This window comes from Kogia breviceps, chromosome 3 (genome assembly GCF_026419965.1).
Source record: "Kogia breviceps isolate mKogBre1 chromosome 3, mKogBre1 haplotype 1, whole genome shotgun sequence".
Taxonomy (NCBI): domain Eukaryota; kingdom Metazoa; phylum Chordata; class Mammalia; order Artiodactyla; family Physeteridae; genus Kogia; species Kogia breviceps.
Genome location: NC_081312.1, coordinates 157076076 through 157102314, shown reverse-complemented (window position 1 = coordinate 157102314; position 26239 = coordinate 157076076). Strand labels below are relative to the sequence as shown.

Genomic DNA, 26239 nt, shown 5'->3' with positions numbered 1-26239 from the left:
ATGCCGTCCTCACTTTGCCCTTCCTCTGGTCTGGCACAGCTCGGCCGACCCAATGGCCATGAACCTGAGCCCTAGGGAGCCTCGGGCTTCCCCGGGACATCTGACCCGCTGGAGATCAGGGGCACATCCTCCTCCACACCAGATCCCAGTCATCGGTAGCACGTCCCTGGGGCAGCCCACGGACGTAGGCTGAAAACCCTGAGGTCTCCTGCTCTGTGGTTCTGGAACATTCCCGTCCACAGAGACCTGGGGAGCCACGGGCAACTCCAGCAGCCACCAGAGGCTCCCCAGGGCAGGAGCTGTGACCATGGGGGCCCAGCCAGCCCTCCGCAGAGGATGCGGGCAGAGAACAGCATGTGGGAGAGGGAGAAGATGCCAGGAGATCTACGGTGTCAGGGATGCAGTCAGGACTCTTGGAGAGAACCCAAGAACCGACGTGGAGAAAGCAAGGCTTCAGGAAGAACACAACAGGGCAAAGAGCCAGCACAGACAGATGGTCCAAACCACAGCACAGCCCTGCTCTGTAGCCGGGAGGTGAGCACCGGCCAACAGATGCTGGTCTGAGCAGCGGCTGTGCATGACTTGGCCGTGATGTTGCGGCTGGCAGGGATGGAAAGCCCACGTGCGTTAAGGACCGACCTTGAATGAGCAAGCAAAGGAAATCGTGGCTTCTGGCTCTGCCCACTCTTGGGAACGGATGCCCTGTCCCCGGGCCCTGTTCAGACACCAAGGACCCAGAAAGAGGGAAGAGAGGAGTGAGGGGAAGGGGCTGGCGTGTGTGCCCTGCTCTGAGCCGCCTCGTCTGTCCTTCAAGGGGCCTCTGAGAATCAACAGGGCTCCGAGATGTGTCTGGAAACTTGTCCAAGGCCTCAAGTTCACAGGGATGGGCCCAGTTTCCAGTGTCCGCGGATGCAGGAGCATCAGAGAAGGGCTGACAGAACAGGTCTGACACTGTCCGCAGAAAGTCTGCCTGCAGGTGGCCTTCGGCCCGTCTGGGAACCTGGATTTCAGGAGGGTTCCTGACATGCCACTCGACATGATAAGAGTGGCTCACCTTGCCTGAGGCATTTGAGCAAGCAGCGTGCTCCTGCCTGAGCCCCGCTTGCTTTCAGGAGCCTGGGACCTTGGTGCATGGCAGACAGCGCAGGTGCCTATGTGACCAGCCCCCAGCAAAGACCTTGGGCGCTGACGCTCTCGAGCTTACCAATGGCCCACGTCTCACACGTGCTGTCGCGGTTCACGGCTGGGAAGTTCAGCTCATCCTGTGTGACCCCATCAGGCGAGGACCCTGGGTTTCCCTGGGCTCAGCCCCAGGCATCTTCTCCTTCGCTGGTTTTGCTCTGTATCCTGGTGCCGTAGTAAATCACAGCCTTGAGTACAACTATAAGCTGAATCCCTTGAGGCCTCTTATCAACTTATGGAACCTGGGGTGGTCTCGGGGACCCTGACAGGTGGGTGGATGAGGGATGAGGGCAGGGGGGCAGGAGGGAGGACCTAGTCCAGACAGTCTGCCCACGAAAGATCAGGAAACAAAGCCCGAGGCTGCGAAGTGTCCTACGCCTGACCCAGTTGGGTGGCTCCCTCAGTTCTCGCCAAGTTCAAGGCCCCACGGGGGACAGGGCAGCTGGACACAAAGATCAGAGGGCCAAGGCATAGGCCTGGCCGCTGGGACAGACCAGTGAGGAGGAAGGGCCCAGACGGTGGGCGGACAGCAGGGCACGGGGGCCGGGAGGGAGCCGGAGCCACATCACGGTGCCACTCTGACTCCAAGACACGCCCTGCAGCCTCCTCTGTCCCCACGTGTCAGGTCTTCCCCACCACTGGGTCCTGAGGGGTGACAGCCAGCTCATCAACTACCTGAGAGCCAACCCGTGCTCCTCCCAGCAGCCCAGCAATGGGCATGGTCCATCCCAGGAGAGACCAAGTGAGAAAACACACTGAGGGAGTCCGCAGCCACGATCTACACTGTGGGACCAGGGTGCGACGGAGTAGGGGGCAGGTGAGCAGGACCCTAATGGAGCTGGTCTCAAATAGGAGGCACATGTATGAACTCTTGGCTTTTAAAAACAGATACTGTCCAGCTTGGTTCATTTTTAGGGCCCAGGACCCACGGACCCCCAGCAATGATGGGCAGAGCCAGCAGCACCCAGGTCTCTGTTTCTGTGCCTCCCTCCCCATGGACAGGAACCACGGCTCCTTGAAGAATGGCCGCTTCCAGGTGTCGGGCAGGGAGTGCAAGGAGGGTGGAGAACATCTCATTGTCTCAGGAACGTGTTCCAAGACCACGGGCAGACTGCCAGGACGGCACAGGGCCCAGTGGGAAGGCCCTGGCCAGATCTGGGTGATTTGAGCACCCAAGAGAATAACGATGGTAAGGGATTATAACACAAGTTTTTTTTTTAAAAAAAATCTGGGCGTCCACAGTGAAAAGGGAGAGAAAAAAAGAGGGGAAAAGAAAAAAAGAAGCTCTTCTGCACAGAAGCACGTTAGACAGTAAAACTTGGAAGCAGAACAGAAGAGAAAATCACCAGTTTGCACTTCTGACGTTGTAGCTGAGTCCGACAAGGTCAATGTTGGATGTGACACCATCGGGCAGAGGGTGCTGGGGAACTGGCTGCCCACATACTCAGCGTCGCGATATGGACCACTTGCCAACAGCAAGAAGTAAGGGGCCGTCACCCTGGCGTCTGGCCGGCCTCACCCGTCCCCAGAACGAGTGGGGCCCTTCCCCATCTCTGTCCTCGGCCACCTCCCTCCCTCCTGCACTGCAAAGCTCATCCACCCGTGCCCCTGCCCACACGCAGCTCCCAGCCCCCCCCCCATCTGGCTCCTGTGTCTGCTTGCCTGTCTCCCCACAACGGCAGGCTTGTGCACGGATCCAGGCACAGTAAGATGAGAAGAACTGAGGTTAGGCACGAGCTGGGCACATGGTTTACAGGCAGGAAATCGTAGGACCCTCCCCTCTGGAGCGCCACCTCGCCAGGCTGGGACAGGGTGGGGGTGGGGGTGCGGAGGGCTACCCGATCTCCACCCTCCAGCTCCATCTCCCAGCCCCGCACGCACAGGCCTCGAGAGGGCCGTTCCAGAATCCCGATGGTGAGCGCACGCCCTCCCCCTGCTACCCGGCTCCCCTTCATGGCGTCTCTATTTCATCCCTACTTCTGTGCACACCTGATCGCCAGCTTCACCCCACTCGGCCCGAGGCTGCTGCCCACCCCCAGCTTGCTCTACGTTTCACAGCAGGGGCCGGGGGGACTGTCCCGGGTATGCCGTCTCACCCCTGCAGACGGGGTCTGCAGCTCGACCTGGCTCTCCTGGGAGCTCCTGCGCACGATTTTAAAGCTCCATCTCCCAAAGCTCACCTGTGTGTCTGCGTTTAACACCTTGATCCTCTGGGTGGAGATGAAGAGGTCCACTTCGGTCAGCGTCTGGGCATCCCCCTCAGAATTCTAAGAAAGGATGGTGGAGACTGTTACAAACCTTCAAAAAAACTAACTCAGACAAAGGCCTGACAATCTCACAAAGGACCCTGAGCGCCCCTAGAGGGAGAAGCTCCTCAGCAGAAGTAGCCATGGGAGTCTAAATGCAGGCCTCCCCAGCACATCCCAGCTGAATGCGCTCTCTCAGGGCAGTTGGCGCTGAGTGGGAGGGCGGACCGCTTCCAGGAGGCTGAGCCTGGAGCGGGCCAGACGCTGGGGGGCTTGTGTCGCAGCATCCAGACTGCAGCCGCCAACTCCCGGAGAAGCGGGTCTGCCTGCCCACCCTTCCGGAACACAGCGGCTACACAGGGTCTGTGGATGGGAGCTACATTTCTTGGATTTGGGATTCCAAGTATCCCCAGGTAAAGGGGAAGAAATTTTTCCAAGAAGGTGGATTAGCATATCTGCATTTTCTTCTAGTTTAAAGCCACAGTCATGTCAACCCCAGCAGCATTGGTCCAGCTTCCAAAAACCCTAAGGAAGTAAGACCTCAACCGGACGGGGCGCTGCCCTCACAGGACACTGGAGAAGCCATCCCACAGATGCCCATTTTGTCATCTCCCGGGTACACCCATCATACGGCTGGAGCAATGTGCAAAAGAATGTTCTGGAAGCTGAATGCACTGCTCGGGGGTCTGCCCTAGACTGGGACAGCCTGTCACAGGGCATCCTAATTACTACTGTGCAGTGGCAGTGACATGCGAGTTCTTGGGTTTCTCCACCGAGGTAAATACTCCTTTCTGGTCCCTGGGGGAGCCTCTTCTTTGTGGTCACTTGTGGATGGGGGTCCATACCCCTACAGTCACCAGCAAATCCCTGGGGTGGGGACTCTCTGCCAGGGACACTGATCCCTCATGGCGACCCTCCCATAATTGTTTGCCTGGCCAGCTGCGGGCAGATCAGTGAAGGGGCCCTTGGCAATGACCCTGAGCATCTTCCTGGACGAGAGAAAGAACAATTCTCCCTGGAGGTAACCACTGGCCCTGGCTGGCACCAAGGTCTGGTCTGCCTACAGTGACCCCTCTGAGCTCTCCGGACTACAGACCCAAGGAGCAGGCTGTGGTCCACACTGCCCTGCTCCAGCTGCCAGGGGGGCAAGGGGTGACTGTGGGTGGGGGCCATCGCCTTGGGGGAAGCACACCCCACTGCAGGTCTGCAAAGCCAGGCTCGTTCCATTGTGCCTGGAGACACCCAGCGCAAGGTGGCTTGGGAAGAGGGAGATGCGTGAGTTCCTTCCTCGCCCGCAGCTGAAGGCATCCCAGGAGAGGCCGCTGGGCAAAGAGAAAGCATCACAGGGAGGGAGGTCTCACTGCAGCGGGAAGGGAGACCCCGGGCAGGGTCCTCTGGCCACACTGCCAGAATGTGGTGTTCCAGGCGGGCACAGAGGACTAGCTCTCCTGCTGCCCAAGCAAAATCCAGTGCCAAGACAGCCCCTCGGACACAGAGCACTGGATACTTCCTGCATCGGGGGGTAGTTAAAACATGCCCAGCATTTACTAAATGACCAGGTTGATGAGCAAACAACTGAAGGTCGACCGAGATTTTTAAAAGTCTGCCCATGCTCCAGAAACTTCTCAATAGAGAAAGCATCCCTTGGGCAGACTGCATTTCTCATCATCCCGATTCAGTAAATTAAACTTAATGAGTCTAAATATCAGAGCGATTTAATTAATTCTGTACCGGGGCCCTAGGCACTGAACGCATCACATGGCCGCATCAAATGCCACATTTAAAAACATCTACACAAAACGGCCACATCATGGCAGTAACTATGCTCCAGCTCATGGAGACTCTAAAAAAGAAAAATGAAAAAGAAGGCAACAATTAAATGCTTCTGTAAGTGGGCGGCTTAAAGAAAAAAAGTGTCTGAGATTTCATTCAAAAGTCTAGCATTGACCTACCAAAGGAAGAGAAAAACCCATCTGCCACATCGTCTCTGTTCCTGGGGCTCCCCCCAGCCCCCTCCCCCTGCACAGGACATGCCACAGAAACACAAGCAAACCCCACATCCTACACACCGCTTTCTTCTTGATTTTAGCAGCCTTTTGCATCCTCTGAGCAGCGTGAAAGAGAAAAGGAAAACAGGTGGGCGCAAAGCGAAGGAAGGCCAGGTTGCTTTGCCCTCTCCGGACTACCGCGCGGGTGCTCATGCCTGGAGCCCCTCCCCCTCCGTCGAGGAGGTCAGAGTACGGTGAGGATGGGGAGGGGGCTGACATCCTTCCTCACCCCGCAGGGAGACCCCCGACTGCCCAGAGGGACACATCCTCAGACCACCGCCCCTCCCTCCAGACCCCATCAGCTTTGCTGACTTGGTCCTGTCCTCTCCAGGCCCGGCTGCACCCATCCTTCAAACCCAGGTGATCTGAATGATGGGCACGGAGAGCTGCAAGTGCGTCAGAGTTTTTCCTGAGGTCATAGATTTAAATAAAACGTATGGGTTTTTTTTTTTTGCTTCCCTTTCTGCAAGTACTTTGGCACTAAAGATACAGAGACAGTCAAAAAGGGATGAGAGGCTCTACACAGACACGTGACTGGAATGCTTTGGAAAAATTACATTTTAAAAATCACGTGTCCTGGGGGCCCAGTGGCAGTTCCTCATTATGGAGTCTCTCTGTCCCCAGCCCGCGTCCTCTCATCCAAGGTAAACTCTCCCTCGGCCCCTCCAGGCACCTCAGACGTTCCCACTCTCGCGCCCAGGGATGTGGGGTCAGCGCTGGACAGCGGGCCGTGTCACTCATCCTGCTCCAGTGCTCCCTGCAGGGAACCCGGGCGCTCCTGGGCCGCCCCTACCTTGACCCGGCTGACGGCCTCCTGTGCCTGCATCATTCTGATGTTTTTGGATGGATTCCGCTCCGAGAGCAGCTGGGTGGAGCCCAGGTAGTTGGCAGCAAAGATGATCCCATCGATGAGGTCTTCTGGCTCACAGGGCCCTGGAACTGAAGGGGGCACAGTTGTCAGCCCTGGAGGACAAAGGCAAGGCAGCGGGCCCAGGGGCCACGGGAGAAGGCTGAACTGTTGTCCCGTCTGCAGGCGGTAGGTGGGGCGGGGCTCCTGCCCCGTTACCGACAGCGCACCGTACAAGTAACTGCACAGAATCAACGCCCGGCCAGGAAACCATGCACCCGTGGTGTCAGGAGGATAATTCCGGGGCCAGGCAGCTGTCACTTAAGGCACCTGGGCCTCCGAGGGGACAGCCGTGTGCTGCAACCCCAGAGGCGCCCTTTCCCGAACATTTCCGTGCCTGCCCCGGAGCCCTCGGCGACTCCGGACGGTGACGGGAACTGCCCACCATGCTCCAGTTCTGTGTCCTGGGGCTCCCGCGAGCCTGCAGACCCCTCACAAGGCCTGTCTGGCTCCTCCCATGCCATGCACCCCAGGTCCAGGCTGGGTGACGTTGTCCGTTCCATTGGCTGCCTTGAGACCTGAGGTGCCGGGCAAGAGCATGATCCGGAACGTTCCATCTCTGAGCTGTTTAATACGGGAACCACTGGCCTCATGTGGCTTTTGAGAACTTGAACATGTTGGCTAGTGCGACAGAGGAACTGAATTTAAAAATCTGTATGCAATCCTAATTAGCTGACATGTCAATAGCCACACGGGGCTAGTGGCTCCTGTCTCCTGGACAGGCCCCTCTAGGTAGGAGCCAGTAAACCTTTTCTGTAAAAGGCCAGACGACAAAGATCTTAGGCTTTGCTATCTCTTTACAACTAGTCACCTCAGCATCTGGAGCACCAAAGCAGGCCCAGGCAGCGTGTGTGTGAGCAAGCCTGCTGCACCCCAGCCAAGCTTCACACACGCAACTGGTGCCCAAAGGATGTGGCCCCGAGCCCACAGTCTGCCAACCTGGAGGCCATTGCTCAGCCCTGCTCGCAGGCCCACGACCACGTTCTTCACTTCCCGGCCTCTTCCCTCTCACTGCCCACCTCCAGCCAGAGCCCTTCTTTCGGGGACCATGGCCCTGGCTCTCAAGGCTCCCCTCCTTCCTGAGTTAGGCCACCCGAAGCCATGCCAGTGTCCACAGGGCTGGCTATGCTGCATCCCCAAGCCCTCAGGGCCAGCAGTCCCCTCCTGACCCTCCCCTCCGCCAGCGTTCTGCAGTCTCACCTCCAACCGCTGTTTCTGACACCACCCACACACCCAGAGTGGACAGCACCATCCACCAGTTCAACACCACCTGCCCCGAGCCCTCAGCTTCCTCGCCTCACATCCTGTCTGCCTGCTCCGGAGATTTAGCAAAACTCTACCCAGGCTTCCTCTGGCTGGAAAAAGTCCCCAGCAAGCCAAAGTGGTTCCATTACAAATTCATGGCCCTGGATGCCCTCAGAACTCCTTGGCAACCTTAAGGGGCTCCTCTGGGAAGCGCCCCCTCCTGCTCTGTGCACGGCTATTTCATACCTTTCTCCATCCTCTTGCACTTCCCACCTGCCTCTGCTGTGTGTCCTGGACACAGCATCACCTCCTCTCCCAGACACACCCCCGTCCTGTGCGGTTGGCGTCTGACCAGCCCTCCTTCCGCCTTCCTGTGCAGCAGTGGGGTCCCCACCTGGGGCCTGAGCATCACCTGCAACCCCATCCCTCCCCTCCAGGATCCTTCCTCTCCCCCACCTCCAGCCCACGGAGCTGGTTTGTTCGAGTGAAAGCATAACATACAGGTTTCCTACAGGCACCCCAGATACATATCTTCTCCTGAGGTTTCAAGAGAAGGAACATTTCAGAGAATAAGTGTAGAAAGCTGCCCCAAATCCAGTGTCGGTCTGGGGTCGTGTCAGTGAAGCTGCACATTCGTTCTCAGGTGACAAACTGCTCAGTGGGGTCCCCGCGGGCTCACAGCCCCCTCAGTGTGGTCTCCCCACCACATCTGTCTCTGTGGGAAGGTTCTGCGCAAGCAGCTGACCTGGCTGGATCTGGAGGAGGTCAAAGTGCTCCGCAGCCTTGGGGGGAGTGGGCTTTGGGCTCCGGGGGGCGGGGAGGAGGGGGAGGTGGGGGGAGTGTGGGGAGAGGGGCTGGAGGGCCTGGTGGGGACCTAGCTCCTGGCAGGTTTATAATCTCACCCTTTCAGTGTTTAAAAGGGCAACCCAAGAAAGTCACATTGTCCCCCGATGAATGTTCAAACTGAGGGTTTCCCATCCTATTTTTCTGTAGCTGGGCTCGCAGATCCAGCGTGCCCTTTCTGGGGCAGAGCAGGAAGAAATGATTTCTGTGGGGCAGGTACTTCAAATTATCAAGGTCACAAAGCACCGTCATCACCACAAGCCCAACCCGGACTGGAGAGAGTCAGGCTTCAAGGCAGCATTGAGGCCGAGAGGGCGTGATCCTGGCTGCGGGCAACTGCAAGGCAGCCCTGCTCTGTGCCCGCTTCTAGAACCCCTGCTGCGGGAGCAACAGGGGAGCCTGCGGCTGTGCTCAGCCTCTCAGACAACCCAAGACAGGAAGAGCCATCTGGGACGGGGCGCCGATACAGAGCCAGTGACTCCCCAGGCCTCTGGCCTGGGCACTGGCTCACTCCAGGGCCCAGGGCGCAGGGAGTTAGGGCCAGGGCTTAGCAGTGGTCCGGGCACAGAGAAGGGGTCCCCAAGTACTTTAATAATGAAAGCAGCACGGGGACTGTGCCGGGGGGTTGGGGCACGGGACTTGCCCCCCCAACTCTGCAGCACAGGGAAGGCACCCCCGCCCCCTGCCGCCCATCCGCGTTGAGGGCCAGGCCATGTCCTGGGTGCTGGGACAGCAAGGGGGGCCAAGCAGGGAGGTGCCCTGTCTCTGGACACCTAGAGTCGTGTGAACAAAGCAAACTCAGAAGCAAGGTCTTTTCAGAGGCTGGGAACCAGTGTGCAGGAAGCCAAACCCAGGCTGAAGGTACACTGACACTGTCTGGATCTGATGATGGAAAAGGCTCATCTTAGGAGCAACAGATAAGCGAGACCCAAATGATGGGATGGGGAACAGTGACAAGGGATGTGTTTTCTGGGTGTTATGATCAAGTGACATCCTCGCAGGTCCCAGATGTCTGCAGGGAAGCAGGGTCAGCTCGAAGGGGATGCACGGAGCCGGGCTGGGGGTCCAGAGACCCGGCTGAGTCTGAGCTGGCTGAGTCTGAGCTCTTCCGCTAGCCCTGCTGGACCAGGTTTTGAGCCCTGGGGACAGCCGTCTAATTTTTTTTCTCTCAATTTCCTCATCAGCAAAATGGGTGGAGGGAGAGGATTCCTGATTTCTATCTTGACAGGGTTTTTGCAAAGATAAGATTAAAAGTCTGAGTTTCCTAAATGCTAAAAGCATATAAAATGCAAAGCCTTAATTGATGAATTCTAGCTTTCATTTGCATCCAGATCAAAAGACAAGTCATTGTTTGTGGATAAGGCAGAGCCTCCGGGGCCAGATGAGGGGGGCAGCGGCCTGACAGCAGACCGTGCCTGAGGGCAGGTCACATGCTTACATGACCTCGTGGGCCTGGAGGCTTGGAGGGCAAAGGGATGCCACGGGGTGGGGGGGGGGGGCGGAGAGCATCACGCAGATGTAAGCGACAGAGCCGGGACCAGACCCAAAGCAGCTACATCCTGGGTGACAGCCTCCACCATCACCCAACACCCAGAACCTCCTGGCTGCAAGTGATATGACCCTCTTTTAAACCCTGTACCTGATGGGGTGGTGGGAGGTGGCAGGTCATTTAAAAACAGCTGAAGCTGAAGTCATATGTGGAGTCAAATAATTTTGACCAAGATCAGTCACTGACTCAGGCACAAAGCATTTCTAAGTTCTTGTCCACGAGGCGCTGTGTAACCAAAGATACAGAGCCCACAGTCACAAAGTAGATGCATCAGGATGGCCCATGGTGAGTGGCTCAAAGACAGAACACAGTGGCTGGGGAGGAGCAGCAGGGAAGCCCGCTTTTGGGAGGGATCTGGGGCAGCTGCCCTCTGAGCTAAGCTCTGGAGGGTGAAAGGGAATCAATAAGCCACAGAAGGAGAGGAGGAGAGAGCTTCTCAGGCTGAGGCAAAAACAGGTGCAAAGGCCCTGGGATGGCAGGGAGATGTGCAACTGCTGGATGCAGGGGGTGGGCCAGCAGTTAGGATAAACTGAGGTTGCAGAGCAAGTGCCGGCCAGATGTGAGGATCCTGGGGCCACACCCAGGACTGTCACTCTAGGGTATCAGTCAGGCAAGGAGCCCAAGCTCTCTGCCTTTAGAAAGTAACTCAGGCTGCAGACAGGCAAACAGCATAGGGGAGGGAGGGGAAAAAGCTGGGAGGCTACTGAAGGAGTCCTAGCAAGCAAGTGATGATGAGGAATGATGATGATGATGATGATGGTGGTGATAATGATGATGATGATGATGATGATGGTGATGGTGATGATGGTGGTGGTGATAATGATGGTGATGATGATGATGGTGATGATGCTGATGGTGATAATGGTGATGATGATGGAGTTGGTGATGGTGATGATGGTAATGGTGGTGATAATGATGGTTATGATCATGGTGATGATGGTGATGATGGTGATGATAATGGTGATGCTGCTGCTGATGGTAATGATGGTGATAATGGTGATGATGATGGTGCTGTGATGATGATGGTGATGATGATGATGGTGATGATCATGGTGATGATGGTGATGATGATGGTGATGGTGATGATGATGATGGTCCTGGTGATGGTGCTGGTGGTGATGGTGATGATGGTGGTGATAATGATGGTGACGATCATGGTGAGGGTGGTGATGGTGATGGTGATGGTGATGATGATGGTGATGATGATGATGGTCCTGGTGATGGTGCTGGTGGTGATAATGATGGTGATGATCATGGTGATGATGGTGGTGATGATGGTGATGGTGATGATGATGGTGCTGGTGATGATGATGACAGTGATGATGATGATGGTGATGGTGATATTGATGGTGATGACAGTGATGATGGTGATGACGGTGATGGTGGTGGTGATAATGATTGTGATGATGATGGTGATGATGATGATGGTGGTGGTGATGATGATGGTGGTGATGATGATGGTGGTGGTGATGATGATGGTGATGATGATGGTGATGGTGATGATGATGGTGATGATGATGGTGGTGATGACGATGATGGTGATGGTCATGATGATGATGATGATGTGGAACAGGGTGATGAACAGACAGCGACAGACTGATTCACCCTCCAGTAGGACCTGGAGGGGGCTTGGAGGAGGAAGGATGGAGAACTAGAGAGCTCACTGCAGGGCTGGATGGATACAGCTGCTACTCATTGAGAAGACGACCCAGGGAGAGTTCTGAGCTTAGGGGGTGGGGAGGATTCTGAGCAAGTTTAGTGGCAGGAGCCTGGAGTCCCCCAAAAGAAGCTCAGGGGGCAGCTGGACTCAGGAGTCCCAGGGAACTGCATGTCATTGCCAAGTAAAGCTGCAGGCATGGGAGAATCACCAAGGGGAGGAGGGTGCTCCGACGCTCTCTGTCCAGGCGGTGGAAAGTGACCGGCAAAACGGACAAAGAAGGGCACACAGACAGAGAAGGTGGAGGGAGGTCAGGAAAAGAGGGGCCTTAGATAGGGAGGCATGCCCAGCTGTGCAGCACTGATGGGAGGAGAAAGGTGCCCCAGTGCTTATAGGGCAGTGACCTTGCATATGGGTTGAGGGGTGTGAGGGAGGAAGAGAGAAGGAGGCAGCCAGTCCCAAGTCCCAGTTAAGAAGCAGAGGAAGTGAGCATGGGGGTGTGGACGGACGCAGGGCAGGACACTGTGTTCAGAAGCCAGTGGCCAGGAGCGTGGAAGATACAGGGGAGGAAAGATGTCAGATGGGCTGGGGATCCAAAAGGCAGAGGGGGACTTGACTCCACCGGGAAGAGGGGCATAACCGTGACTGGACAGGGCAGGAAGGATAAACAGGGAGCAGGCGGGGCACAGAGGCCACGTCCAGGAAGCACCCAGATCATGGAAAAGCTGGCCTGGGAAGGGCCTGAAACAGGGAGAGGAGGCAAGAGGGAGGAACATGAGACTGGGCAGACTCGGGGGTGGTGTCTGGCCCCGGGGGGGCTCTGCCTGCCCCCAATACCTTTGCCCACCGCATCGGCCTGTCCCAGAGCCAGATGCCCCAACACAGCCAGGACAGTGCCACTGAGAAGCCGTGCAAGGGTAAAGGTGATGCTGTAAGCTTGATGTAAAAGAGAAGACGCTGTCTGAAAGCCAGACCACGGAACACTCCCAGGGTGGGGTGGGGGGCACGTCTGGGTCTGCAGGCAGGTGGCAGCATTGCTGAGGAAAGGGCTGAGGGAACCACAGGGCGGAGCATTAGACACTGGCTGGAGATAAAGTCACTGACTACTAGGAGGAAGTGACTCAAAAACAGGGAGTCGAGGAAAAAAAGGTCAAAGCCAAGCCTGATACAGTGCATAAATCTGCCCACAACAGGTTGTGACTCGGGAGAATTCCCTCCCAGAAAAAGCAGAATGAATACAAAACCTGGCAAAAATAGGAAAAGGCATATGCATGAGGTTGTTTCCTGCAGCCCTATTTGTAACAGCAAAAAACCTGGAAACCACCCCAATGTTCCTGCAGAGGGAACATCCAGCTGCACGGGGGTCGGGCGGGTCTCTGGAGCAGCAGAGTCCTCCACACACTGCCCTGCCCTGCGCAGCGTGGAACTCAGCGTGGAACTCGTCAGATCCGGGATTCAGGATTAAGTCAAAAAAGCGGGATGGAGGGAAGGGGCTTACCCAACTCATTACCCAAGAAAGGGGAAGATAGGCTTATAAGAAAAGTATGTGAAATGTCAAAAATGCTTATCTGCAGTGGGAGGAAAGGACTGAGGGGAGAGGGGTAACGGGCAAAGGAACTGAATATCTGTGCATATACGCTATTATGTATGTTTGATTTTTGAACCATGTAATAAGTACTTTATATAATTATAAAACGAGATTAAATTTTAAAAAGTAAATTCCTAAGATTTAAAAGAAAAATGAATCTAAATGTGTATCCAGTTATGACCTAATCACAAAGAGAAGAACCATTCCGAATGATCGTCAAATGCAGTGATTTGCTGGTACATCCCTTGTGAGTTATACTCTAAAGACAAAAGTCAATGCAAACAAATCTTTACTGTATCTATACTGTAATCCAGTGTCCTCGGTGACATTGGTATTGCCATTCTGTGACTGCTGTATGATTAGTGGAATAAAACAAATGCAGAATTATGTTGGTGACCTGAGACTAGGGATTTGGGGACATAGGAAAAGGAAGATACAAATGTAAAAAGCCCTATAGTGCTAACAAAGCATCAGTAGGAATCATGATGTATTTCATCTTAAAAATATACAGAATATTAGTTACTTATAAATACATATGGGTAATTAATTATCCCCAAAGTTAGCAGCTAAAATGATACACATTCATAATCTCAGTTGCTGTGGGTGGGGAATCTGGGTGTGGCTTAACTGGGTGCCTCTGGTCAGGGTCCCTCTCAAGGCTGGAATCATCATGACAATCAGGGCTGTAGCCATCTTAATAGGAGAGGATCCACTTCCAAGTTCACTTATAAGGCCGCTGGCCAGAGACCCCACGTGGGCATCTATCCCACAGAGCCACTCACAACGTGGCAGAGTAGGCAAGCAAGAGAGAGCAGGAAAGAAGTCACAGGCTTTCTGTAACCTAATCTTGGGAAGGACATCCCTTCTGTCATATTCTGTCCACTAGAAGTGAGTCAGTAAGTCCAACCTACTCTCAAGGGGAGAGGTTACCCAAGGCCACGCATACCAGCAGGTGGGGCTCACTGGGAGCCATCCCACCACAGATACGTTTCTTACCCTTCCGACCAAATCAGTAGCAATGAGCACCCACAGTGAGATTACAGTCTCTAAGTACTACTTCCCAGGGCTCCTGTTAGAAACAACTTGTCCTAGTCCTGAAGCGAGAGGTGTTTAAGATGAGCCTGGAATATCTAGTCATACCAGAAAGCAAGGAAGCTACCAAAGACGACAGGGGTCATGTTGACAGGACTCGGGAACCAACCTCGGGAGGCTCCCACTGGCCAAAGACAGGACAACCTCAACCCCAATAAGGATAATAACATCCGCGACGCAGTGTGACACGCCAACCGTGCTTCAGCCCTAGAGCGCCTGATGGTGCTGATCTTTAGAGGTTGTTAGGGAAACTTATTAATTTAAAAATTTTTAAATAAAGAGAAGAAATCAAGTAGTTAACTAGCTTTTCCTATATGAACTGTACTCTGGGTAACTGAACATTTGACGAGGGCAAGTTTCTCTGCAGAGGAAAACTCCAGATAATCAAGGAGAAATGAGAAATGATGGAACTAGAACAACATCATTTTGTAACCTCTAATCAATTAATGGATCTAGACAATGATCATTAATGGCTGCTAATATTACAAAGAGAGAAACAAAGAACCAGCATGTGCCTCCTGATAGAAAAACACAATACCTATGAAGGTTGGGTTTTTTTGCCCCCAAACAATCAGACTAAATCTGATCAAGCCTCTTTATCTAAACACCCAACATTTTACAGCAATAACCACAGGAGGATGCAATCAGCAAAATCCAGGCTGCAGGGCACTCCATGAAACAAATGATACAGATTCTCCCACAAGAGCGACAACAAAAATATCGTAGATGAGAAAAAAGAGAGATGGATAGAGAACCTATAAAATAAGACACATAAGAGAATGGGACGCGTAGCTGATCTCAATGCATGGCCCTTGTCCGGACCCTCATACGGATAAGCACACTGTAATCTGGGGGAAGGCAAACACTGCCTGGGGATTTAATGATACAAAGAAATGATTATTTTATTTTAGTTGTGGTAATAGTATTGCAATATCTTTAAACATAAGCTTCCTATCTTTTAGAGATACATATTCAAAACATTTAAAGAGGATAGTGAGAGCTGAGGTTTGCTTTAGAATAATCTAGTAGAGGGTGGGGATGTAGATGAAGCAAGACTGGCGGTGAGCAGGTCGAGACTGAAGCTGAGGGCACAGGAAGTTCATCATAGTATTCTCTCTGCTTTTGTATATGTTTGAAATTTTTTATGATAAAAAATTAAAAGGATGTATCTCCCCAAATGGCATCATTTTAAAAGAAATCACTATTCTATAGCACTGTTCCTTGTATTCTACCCAATCAATTAGACAAGAGGAAAAAGTAACAGAAAACAAGAGTGGAAGCAGCAAAAATCATTCTTATTTGCAGACGGCATGACTGTGTACCAAGAAAAACCCAAGAAAACAACTAAAAATCTACTCAAAAAAGAAAAGAATTCATTAAGGCAGTTGTTCCAAATTTAATATATTAAAAAATCAATAGATTTCTTTGTAGCTACAAATAGTAATATGTTAGAAAAAAATAACGAAACAAGAGATAAGATTTACAAAAGCAATAAAAGGGATAAAACACCAAGGAATAAACTAACAACATGTGTGTTGGATTTTTACGAAAAAAAATGTATTGATGAAGATAAACAAGCTTGAATAAATGGGAGGATAAGTCCTTTTCTGGCTAAGATTCTATATTGTAAAGCTGACACTTCCCCTATATAGATAAATTCAATGCATGGCATGCCAAATTTAAAAAACAATAGGAATTTTTATTGCATAACTAGATAAACTGATTCTAAAGTTTCTGTGGAAAAATAAATATGCATGGGGATCCAGGGAATTTGTGATCAGGAATGATGGTGGCAAGGGGAAGAACTAGCTGTACCAGGGAATAAAATGCAGCATAAATCCAGGAAAGCAAGCAGCCTGGTTGGGGAACCTGAGTGGGCAAATCAGTGTAACAGATCTAGAAACAGCCCTACATGTACATGGCAAATTTCATGTATGATGAAGGCTGCATTTCAAACCAGTGGAAAAAAAGATTCATTGAATAGCTTTGGCACAACTGGTTAGCTGTCTCATTTGAAATGTAACTTTTCCTGGATCCATATACCAAAATAAATTCCAAATAAATCAAATATTTAATTAATTCAAAATAAAATCATAAAAGCTCTAGAAGAAAACTTTATCTTAAAAATATCTTAGGACTGTGAAGGTCATACTAATCTCAAAAACTCAGTAACCTCAAAGGAAAAAGATGAATACACCTGACTACATAAAATGTTCAGCAAATTTTAAAATGTACAAAAAAAAAAAAGAAATTCAAAAGACAACGGTAACCTGGGGGAAACTTTTGCAATATAAATCAAAGGGCTAATTTCCTTTATATGTAAAGAACAGCACAAATAAATAAGAAACACCAAAAATCTGATAGAGGGATGGGCAAAGGAAATAAACATGCAATTCACAGGGAAAGAAACACAAACAGCTTACAAGCATAGGAAAATGGTATCTGGGATTCACTTCTGATGGAAAATATGCACGTGAAACTACCAAGATACCACTTTCCACCCATTAGCCTGATGCTAAGAGCAAACAGGGGGATGGCACACAGTACAGGTAACCCACATGCTCACACATGATGGAGACCCATGTGACCTCTCTACCTCTTGGGAAAACAATCTGGTCATCTTTATCCAAGAAGGCATGATGCTAACCTGCAACCCTGCTCTATCCAGGAAGTGCTTTTCTAAAACAACTCACACCTTGGGACTTGCCTGGTGGCGCAATGGTTAAGAATCTGCCTGCCAATGCAGGGGACACGGGTTCCAGCCCTGGTCCGGGAAGATCCCACATGCCGTGGAGCAACTATGCCCATGTGCCCCAACTACTGAGCCTGCGCTCTAGAGCCCGTGAGCCACAACTACTGAGGCCTGCGCCCCTAGAGCCTGTGCTCCACAACAAGAGAAGCCACTGCAATGAGAAGCCTGTGCACCACAATGGAGAGTAGCCCGACACAACTAGAGAAAGTCTGCGCACAGCAACAAAGACCCAATGCAACCAAAAAAAAAAAAAAAGAAAGAAAAGAAAAGAACTAACTCACACCTGATCACAAGCACTCACCCACAAGGCTGCTCAGTGCTGCACAGAGTGGAAACCATGTAACCATCAGTCCAGAGGGAGCTGATTAATACCCCACCGTAGGGCATCCTAGGGCCACATCACTGACTCCTGTGTTACCACTTGAATAATTAAGTGAATTTATAGTTGTTGTCTCTGCCAATAAATCTATCAAGAAGTGAAATCTACCAAGAAGTGAGAGAGCTAAGTACAGACCCATGTGGCCCATATCTATTTTAAGAAAAAGGTCTAAAATCAACTATACTTCAATAAAATATTTAAAAATAAATAAAAAGCTCTACGTATAGTCTTATATATGTCCAGGAGATTTCTGGTGGGATTCACAGGAAATTTAACAATGGCTTCTACTGCAGAGAGGGATTAGGGGTCTGGGATGTGCAGATAGAAAAGGGGAAGGTACCACAGGGATTTCCAGGGTAGAAATCATTTTCCACTCTTATGGCTCTTGGATTGATCCAAGCACTATTCACAGAAAGCTTAACAAGCCTCTACTGGTGAATAAATGTTCCCATTTAGAAACAGGTCCAAGCCCTATTCATGCTGACCAAATAGAATACTGGGGACACGATCTCACATGGTTTTGTTTGCTTCTAACAAGAAGTCTTTTTGGTTTTCCTAAGCCCTCTTTGGAACGCTCCACTCCCTTCTGACTCCCACCCTCCGGCCTATAGCCCACGTGTCCACCCAGGCCTGCTCTGGGCTCGGATGCCCTGCCCCTGTCACAGGCTGACAAGGAGGAGGTGAGAGCTGCCTTCAACTTAGGAGTCTTATCTGGACAGGTTCACCCCAATTGCTTACTTTAAGAGCAAACCAAGGCTCAGATCTGAAGTGCCCAGTGTATGAACACAGCCAAGTGGCTTCGTCACCACTGTGAGGACCCCTTAGAGACGGAAGGTGTGAGATGAGCTCAGCTCGAGGCCTGGAAGTCGGGGGATGAGGCCCCCATGATCTCCCAGCACCCACGTGGGACACTGACAGGTTCAGACAACAGGGTGTAAGGACCCCTTTAAGGGGCACTGGACTGGAGGACCAGCGGCATCTGTGCACGAGCCCAGGGTCTGGTCCAGGACACCTCACAGGAGCCTTGGCTGCTGGACCAGGGGGAGAGAAGTGTGAGGAACAGAACACCATCTATCAGCCTTTGTTTGGTGCCAAAGCTGCTGCTGTGGGGCTCCATTGCCTGAGACCAGCACCAGCCTTTGGGTTTTAATAAGCACATGTCTGGTTTGATAGAAAAGCTAGACTTTCACATATACTCATTCAGAAGCACGTGGACGCATGCTGCCACCTCCACGGCCTGCGGGAGGGAACACCCTGGCGTTCCTCCTGCTCCTTGCCGCCTGGGATGCCTCCCCACGGGACGGTGGGAGAGCTCTGTGCATGGGTCCACCCTCCACAGGTACCCTGCAGTGTCAACCTCCCAAACCAAGAGGCTCGGAGAGGGCCAGAGTCTTCCCACAGACGGTGGTCACCGGGGGGAGCTCTTCCCTCAATGACTTGGTGACTCTGAGCCTGAGTGGGGCCAGCAGCTCTGATATCCAGAAGGTTATCCTCAGTGGACTCCCAGAACTGGAGCCATGCATCTTCACCAGGTGAAGGCGCCCCCGCTCCTGCTGCACCCGGCGGGCAGCTCGGATAGTACAGCAGGGCGTGGCGAGCTCAGACCCCAGCCCGGTTCCGAGCCCAGGTTCCCATCCCGCCTGTGCAGGGACCACCTGACCATGAGCCCTCTCTGAGCCTCGGTTTACTCATCTGTGGCAGCACCGTCACTGGGGGTTGTTAGGCGGTCACCGAGTCAGCGTGGTTAAGGCATCAGCACCGTGCCGGGCTCAAGTAGCGCTGACAAGGACTACCTGGCCTGTTACTGATGGTGTTGAATGAAGGCGTATTAGGCAGTCAGGAAACCAGCTTGGTGAGTAGGGTGGGCTGTCAAGTACCCAGACATGTGTCCAAGGCCCGGCTCCGCCCTCTGGCAGCCTTGGGGCCTCGGAGGAGCCTCACTGCTTCCTAACCTGTGAGTTAGGCTGACGTGAAGGAGATGCACAGGGCCCAGCACAGGGACTGGCCCACACCCAGCGCCTGAGACATGTGAAGACGGCATCACTGTAACTGTTAACTATCGTCTTTCATTATTATTAACAATATAGCATGTGAAGAAGTAAGGCGTGAGTGGGGACTGAAGGCTCTCCCTCACCAAGGTTCCAGGAAGGTTTCCCGCAGTGCAGAGCTGGCAAAAGGCCCACTCCTCCTCAAGGTCACAGTGTGTCTTCTCAGCCCTTGAGACCTTGGGCCGCAGGACTGAACGTGCCCGAAGACTCCCCCGCACTTGGAATGCTCGCCTGCCAGACGGGCTGTGGACACCGAGGGCATGTCCCCTCCAGCCCCCTCTCCAGACCTGCTCCCCTCCTTCCTGGAAGCCCAGTGGTCCAGGCAACCCTGAGGTTCAGGGTGCAGTCACTGGCACATCTCTGGCCGATGGGAGACAAAGAGGTCATCAGGGACTTTAAGGTTCAACTAAACACTCAGAGTCATGAGGGTTCCTAAGTTCAACCGCACGTGGGGCTGCTTCCTCAAGAGGGAACAAGGCAGGAAGCACAGTCTGTCGGCTGGATTCTTCCGAGAGACCACGCAGTGTCCACACAGCCGCCCAGGGGCTCGCCTCGAACACAAGGGTAAGAAACGCCCATCAGGGAGGGTGTGTGGAGCCGTCCCAGTGTCCCAGGAGACAACATCTCTTACACTCACTCCATGGGTACGGCTTCCAGGGGCCCCTCAAGGGACACATCCGGTTACAAGGCACCCTCCATGGGAAGTCCAAAGCTTTGTATCCCCCAAAGATGTATCTTCCATCGAGACGCAGTCACCATCTTTCCCATCTCTACCACGGCTGGTGTGGACTTTTGCCCTTTTCTCTCTGCTTCCTGCCCAGAACAGGAAGTGGTGTCTGGAAGGATATGGACACTGGCTGGGGCTTAGGTGACCTACCTGAGGAGAAGGCCAATCCCTGTGTCACAAAACCATGGAGCCAGGAGCCACTCGCCTCTGGACCTCTGTACACAAGCTTCCCTGTTTGGACAAGCTCCCAGGAGGTGCATGGAAATGCATTTCTAACTGATCAAGGTGTCTAATTTGGGGGTGGTTTCCCCACATTCATTTCATCCTAGGGTGTTTCATCATTATCTCTTCCTGTTCCTGAGTCAGACTTTTGGTCCTTCAAGTCTTTGTTGAATATGAATCCTCTGCTATGAAGGGGTGTGTGTTTGCTTTAAGATCGCTACATTTTCGTAAGAGTCGAAGGGCTTCTCTTCTACAGGACACTCTAAAGTAAGGTAGTCCACAGTGGTTTGAGCTGGTCACAAGCAGCCTTAGCCAGTCTGGGTGGGTTGGAGGCAGCTGTTTTGATTTAGTCTACAACAGTCAGCTGGTACAGAGCGGGGAATCTTCTGGAAGTCTGACTGCTAGAGGTATGACTCGGGGCACCCAGGCACGACTCTGCTTCCAGGTCCCTCCCCCGCCCCTCCCTGCAGGTATGAGGCTGATTCTAGCCAGGGGAGCTTCATGTGCAAATCATCCCCCCAGACAGTTTGAGGGAGTCCTGCCCAAGTGGCACCCTGAAATATGTTGAAAAGTGAGCTTTGGGACTTCCCTGGAGGTCCAGTGGTTAGGGCTCGGCACTTTCACTGCGGGGGGGCCCGGGTTCAATCCCTGGCTGGGGAACTAAGATCCCACAAGCCACGCGGAATAGGCAAACAAACAAAAAAAAGCGAGCTTCTTGGATCCACAAGAGCTTCCATCACCAGACCAGTGGACTGGCACAGCCCCATCCTGGCATCCTGATCACCAAGGAGACTGAAGCTGAGATGTACTGCATCCTCCCCTATGAAGGAGAAGCTGGGTCCTGCCAGTCACTGGGTCCCAGAACAACCACACTAGCAGGCTGGATTGAGATCATCATAATCTACTGTGACCTGATGAAAACCAGTGTGATCCAGTCTGAACCAGGTAAAATGTACCCCAAACCACATGTAAACTGCTGAGCGAAATCCATCGGAGCCTAATGGAATTGGTCAAAATGGGGTCAAGGCTATTTGAATTGTGTAATATTGGTTCCAACAGTTCAAAACTGGTTTTTATCCAGCTGGAACGACACCGAGCCAGTATAACGTGGAAACAGTTGCAACCGGGTTGAGCCAGTGAATTCACTTTTTAACCAGTTTGAGTTGGGCTAGCCTGATTTAAACCAGTCAGTCCCTTGAAAGGGAATTTAAGGGCTTCCGTTTCCCAGGTTTTTTTAGTACTAAAAAAGAAAACCAGGGTAGCAAAAGTCTAAAGTCATTTATTTCTGAAGATTAATTGACCTTGCTCCTTGATTTTTATATTCATAAAAATCAATTACCAGCTTATCGAAAGAATTAATAAACTTCATATTGTTTATTGTAACACACTAGCAAGAGTAGGAATCAGCCTCCTGGAAAAGCAAAGATCTTACTTTTTTTTTTGCGGTACGCGGGCCTCTCACTGTTGTGGCCTCTCCCGTTGCGGAGCACAGGCTCCGGACGCGCAGGCTCAGCGGCCATGGCTCACAGGCCCAGCCACTCCGCGGCATATGGGATTTTCCCGGACCGGGGCACGAACCTGTATCCCCTGCATCGGCAGGCGGATTCTCAACCACTGTGCCACCAGGGAAGCCCAAGATCTTACTTTTAAGAGGCTCTTTACCATGTGGTTGGAGGGCATCCTAAAGGAGTTGCCCGGGGTTCCCTGATGACCTTCAGACAACAGCCAAGCAGGAGTGCTCCCCACACCAAAAGTGACACAGAACAGATCAGCTGGGGTTTTTTTTAATTGAACGTTGAAATGCAATATTAACCTCCTCAAAAGAGACAGGAGAATGGAAGGAAATGAAGAGTCTTCAAAAAACAAACTAGCAGTCTGAATTTGTGTGCAATTATATCCACCCTAATCAAAAGTGTTAGATCATAATTAGCAGCTTATACAGAGACATTTCAATCTATTAATTCAATCATCGTGTCATGTGTGAGGCCATTACTGAAAGTGTAATTAAATGGGATGGTCTCCTGTTCCCTAATCAATTGTTATCTTCTCCCCTCCCATTGATGACATGGGGCAGAGCACCCTGCCTTATTGTAGAACTGCCTTCCCCTTGAAGGTGTGTTTTCTACACAAGCTTTGCAGGAGAAAACCAAAAGTCAAAGTCCCATTTGCTTTGACATAAAAATATGTCCGCTGCCCCCTAAGAGAGAAAAATCAGTCACTTACCAGCCACAAAACTTGGAAATGATGCCACCTTCTTTGTCTGTTAGGAAATATGAAAACACACACACACAATAGGTTTAAGTAGTTGGCCCATAAGATCTAGGCTAAGATAATTAATTACCATAATTAATGGTGGTGATTAATTATGGTAATTAATTAATTACCATAATTAATTAATTATAACCGGTCTTCCCAAGAAGTCAGCTCCTTACAGCAAACCAGTGTCTTTCCGGCGCCAGGATGTTTTTGGGTGGGGTACATGTAACCAATTCTCATGGAAAACCTGAGGTACAAAAGGTCATCAGCTAAAACCAGATTAGCATATCACAGCTAGAAGGAATACACCCAGTGGTCCCCTAACTGGTGGGCATGAGAATTTCCAGGCACATCTTTAAAAGCAAGGAAGGCGATCAGACGCCACTGCATGGGTGGCCACAGTTATTTCATCCAAGTTAGAAAATCTCATCCAAACCATGTTACCCAGAAAAGGGAAATAACTTGCTTAAGGCCTCATTCTAATAACCTCCAAATCATGTCAGTGAAAGTTTACATGGGATTGTTTTTTAAAACCACATTGTTGGTTTAGAACCGTGGTTCTCAACCCAAGTGATTTTTGTCCTCAAGGGGACATACGGCAATTTCTATAGACATTTCTGGTTGTCACAACGTGGGGAGGAGGGCTGCTACTAGCATCTAGTGGGTAGAGGCCAGGGATGTGTCTAAACACCCTGCAGTGCAAAGAACGGCCCTTCACAACAAAGAAGGATCTGGCCCCAAATGTCAATGGTGCCACCCTTGAGTAATCCTGTTTTAGAACATGACTGTCAGATAGTGGGATAGAATGAGTCTGTCAAATCAGGGAGCACCAATGACCCCCACGCACCAAAGGCAACACATGGGCACACCGTGGTGTGGGTCTGAGTCAACAGGAAAGGGCCTTCCCTTCCTCCTCCTGCAGGGCCACCGGGCTTTGCCTGATGGGAACCCCCTCCCCCAGGCACTGGGTGGGACAAGAACATGGTGGAGAGCGGGAGCCCGTGAAGACAGGGTGGGCAGCTCCCACATCAGGGTCCTGGGCCAGAACTCTCTTCCTTGTAAAAATTACCTCCAGAATGTTGTTATTGTCAACAGGGCCATTGAGATCAGAGCGCTGCTGCTTCCTCGGCTGCTCCAAACCATTGCAGACCTGGAAACCGGGAAGTTAAAGACAAAGATGGTGTTTTCACATGTGAGAAAAAATAAAAATACAAAAAAATAAAATAAAAGAAATAAAAATTTAAATTTTAAAAAAGGAAAATAAACCAAGACACAAAACTGGAGATACACTATGATACAATTTTGTAAAATGCATGTGTATATAGGTATGTATGTGCGCATACAGATATAATTTAACTTTTCTGCCAATAATAAGTAAACTTTTATACTTCTAAAAAGTTATCTGAATCATATTTTCTAATTTCGTGCTTATTATTTTTTTAATTGTGGTAAAATACATATAACAGAAAGTTTGCCATCTTAACCATTGGTAAGTGTACAGTTCAGTGGCATTAAGTACTTTCACATTATTATGCAACGATCACCATCCATCTCCAGAGCTCTTTTCATCTCACAAAACTGAAACTCTGTCCGCATCAAACACTAACTCCCTATTCCCACCCCACCGCCAGCCCCCGGCAACCACCAGTTCCCGCTATCAATTTACTCTAAGGAGCGCGTACAAGTGGGGTCATACAAGATTTGTCTTTTTGTGACTGGCTTACTTCAATGGGCATAATGTCCTCAAGGTTCATCCCTGTTGTAGCAGGTGTCAGAATGTCCTTCCATTTTAAGGCTGAATAATAATTTATATAATAATAATAATTCCACTGAATAATTCCACTGTTTATATAGACCATTTTTTGTTTATCCATTCATCAGTCCAGGCACACCTGGGTTGCATCCACCTTTTGGCTGTTGTGAATAATGCTGCTACAAACACGGGTGTACAAATATCTCTCAGAGTTCCTGCTTTCAATTCTTGGGGTATATATATATATATACCCAGAAGTAGGACTGCAGGATCATATGGTAATTTTAATTTTTATCTTTTAATAATGCTGCTACAAACACAGGTGTACAAATATCTCTCAGAGTTCCTGCTTTCAATTCTTGGGGTATATATATATATACCCAGAAGTAGGACTGCAGGATCATATGGTAATTTTATTTTTTATCTTTTGAGGAACCACCACACTGTTTTCCACAGCAGCTAAGCCATTTTACATTCCCAACAACAGTGTCCAAGGTTTAAAATTATATTTCTAACAAACTTAAATTCTTAGTTCAATGCAAATTCAAAAATCTAAATTCCTTAGTTAATGCAAATTAGTCAATCTACTACTAGAGGAAAAAATGCCCCAAGGACATGTCATAAGTCTTCTCTTAAGGAAGACATCAAACCAAAATTCCTCTTACTTCGATGAACAAAATTGAAAGTTTAGGTATATTTTCTCTACTTAGTGCCCTGTACTATCCAGAAGATCTCTCCAGATCCAAGCACTGAAATCACTGTCCAAACCCCAAAGGAGGCTCTGGTGAGCCAGCATCTTAAGTCAAGTTCCAGAACTTTCTGGCAATAAATTATCAAGCAGTAACAATATGATGATGCCAATGACATTAATAAGTTTTATTTACAAATAAATAAATTTATATGAACATACGTATACATTATACTTATATTTACATTATGTTTATTTATAAATAAGTAACATTATTGATCGCATCCTTTCCCATATGAGATGGATGTGCCCATTCCTGCTTTACAGTTAAGAGGACTGAGGCTCCAGGTGTGGACAGGAATGGCCAGGTACCCACAGGCTCAGGCAGCACAGCCATGTGTCATGTCTTCCCTGCCCTAGACTGTCACTGTCAATGACCTGTGACTTCATTAGATCTCTGTGGGGGTTAGAGAAAAATGAAAAGACCCAGGCCCACCGTCCTAGCCCTGAAGGGAACAGGGGGGTTGTGCACCAGGCAGACCAGGGATTCTAGCTGAGCATCCTCTCCGTGACTGCAGGTACCACTGGGCTTCAGAGGCTGCGGGAGTGGAGGGGATGGTTCAGACAGGAGGTGGACAGAGCTGGCTGGGCATTAAGGACCGGGCAGGTTTGTGCCACATCCCGAGAGTAATCTGGGCTCACTCAACCCACAGGAAGAAATGAGGCCTTCCCGGAGCAGAGCGGGTGCAGGGCACAGCTGGGGCCAGGAGGGTCAGATGTCTGCTTTGTCCCCTCTTCCTTGCTGGAAGCCCAAAGGACTGCCCCTACCCCAAAGCCCCGTGAGCTCCCAGACGGCGTCGGTGGGCCCTGACCTGGCCCCGCTGTTCTAGTCTGTTCCAACGCAGGGCTCTGGGGCCCCCTGCTCCACCCATCACAGCCCTCCTTCAGGTCTGGCCCCATCCTTCTCCTATCAGGTCTAACCTACCCCCCATGGATCCATGCTACCCAAGCTGAGCAGACAGCGCCCCTTCCTGCAGGGCTGAGCCTGAAGGGGTCA

General features: G+C 51.0%; 1 protein-coding gene across 6 annotated transcripts in view; it reads right to left on the bottom strand.

Annotated features, from left to right (window-relative positions):
- APBA2 (amyloid beta precursor protein binding family A member 2) overlaps positions 1 to 26239 on the bottom strand; it is a 229487-nt gene that overhangs the window by 20088 nt on the left and 183160 nt on the right. For all 6 annotated transcript variants that reach the window (XM_067030092.1, XM_067030091.1, XM_067030095.1 and 3 more), the window contains 5 exons: positions 23811 to 23891; positions 22709 to 22745; positions 6270 to 6415; positions 5498 to 5533; positions 3363 to 3449 (listed from right to left, as the gene is read on the bottom strand). In XM_067030092.1, the coding sequence (XP_066886193.1) occupies positions 3363 to 3449; positions 5498 to 5533; positions 6270 to 6415; positions 22709 to 22745; positions 23811 to 23891 (387 nt within the window). The remainder of the gene's footprint in view (positions 1 to 3362; positions 3450 to 5497; positions 5534 to 6269; positions 6416 to 22708; positions 22746 to 23810; positions 23892 to 26239) is intronic.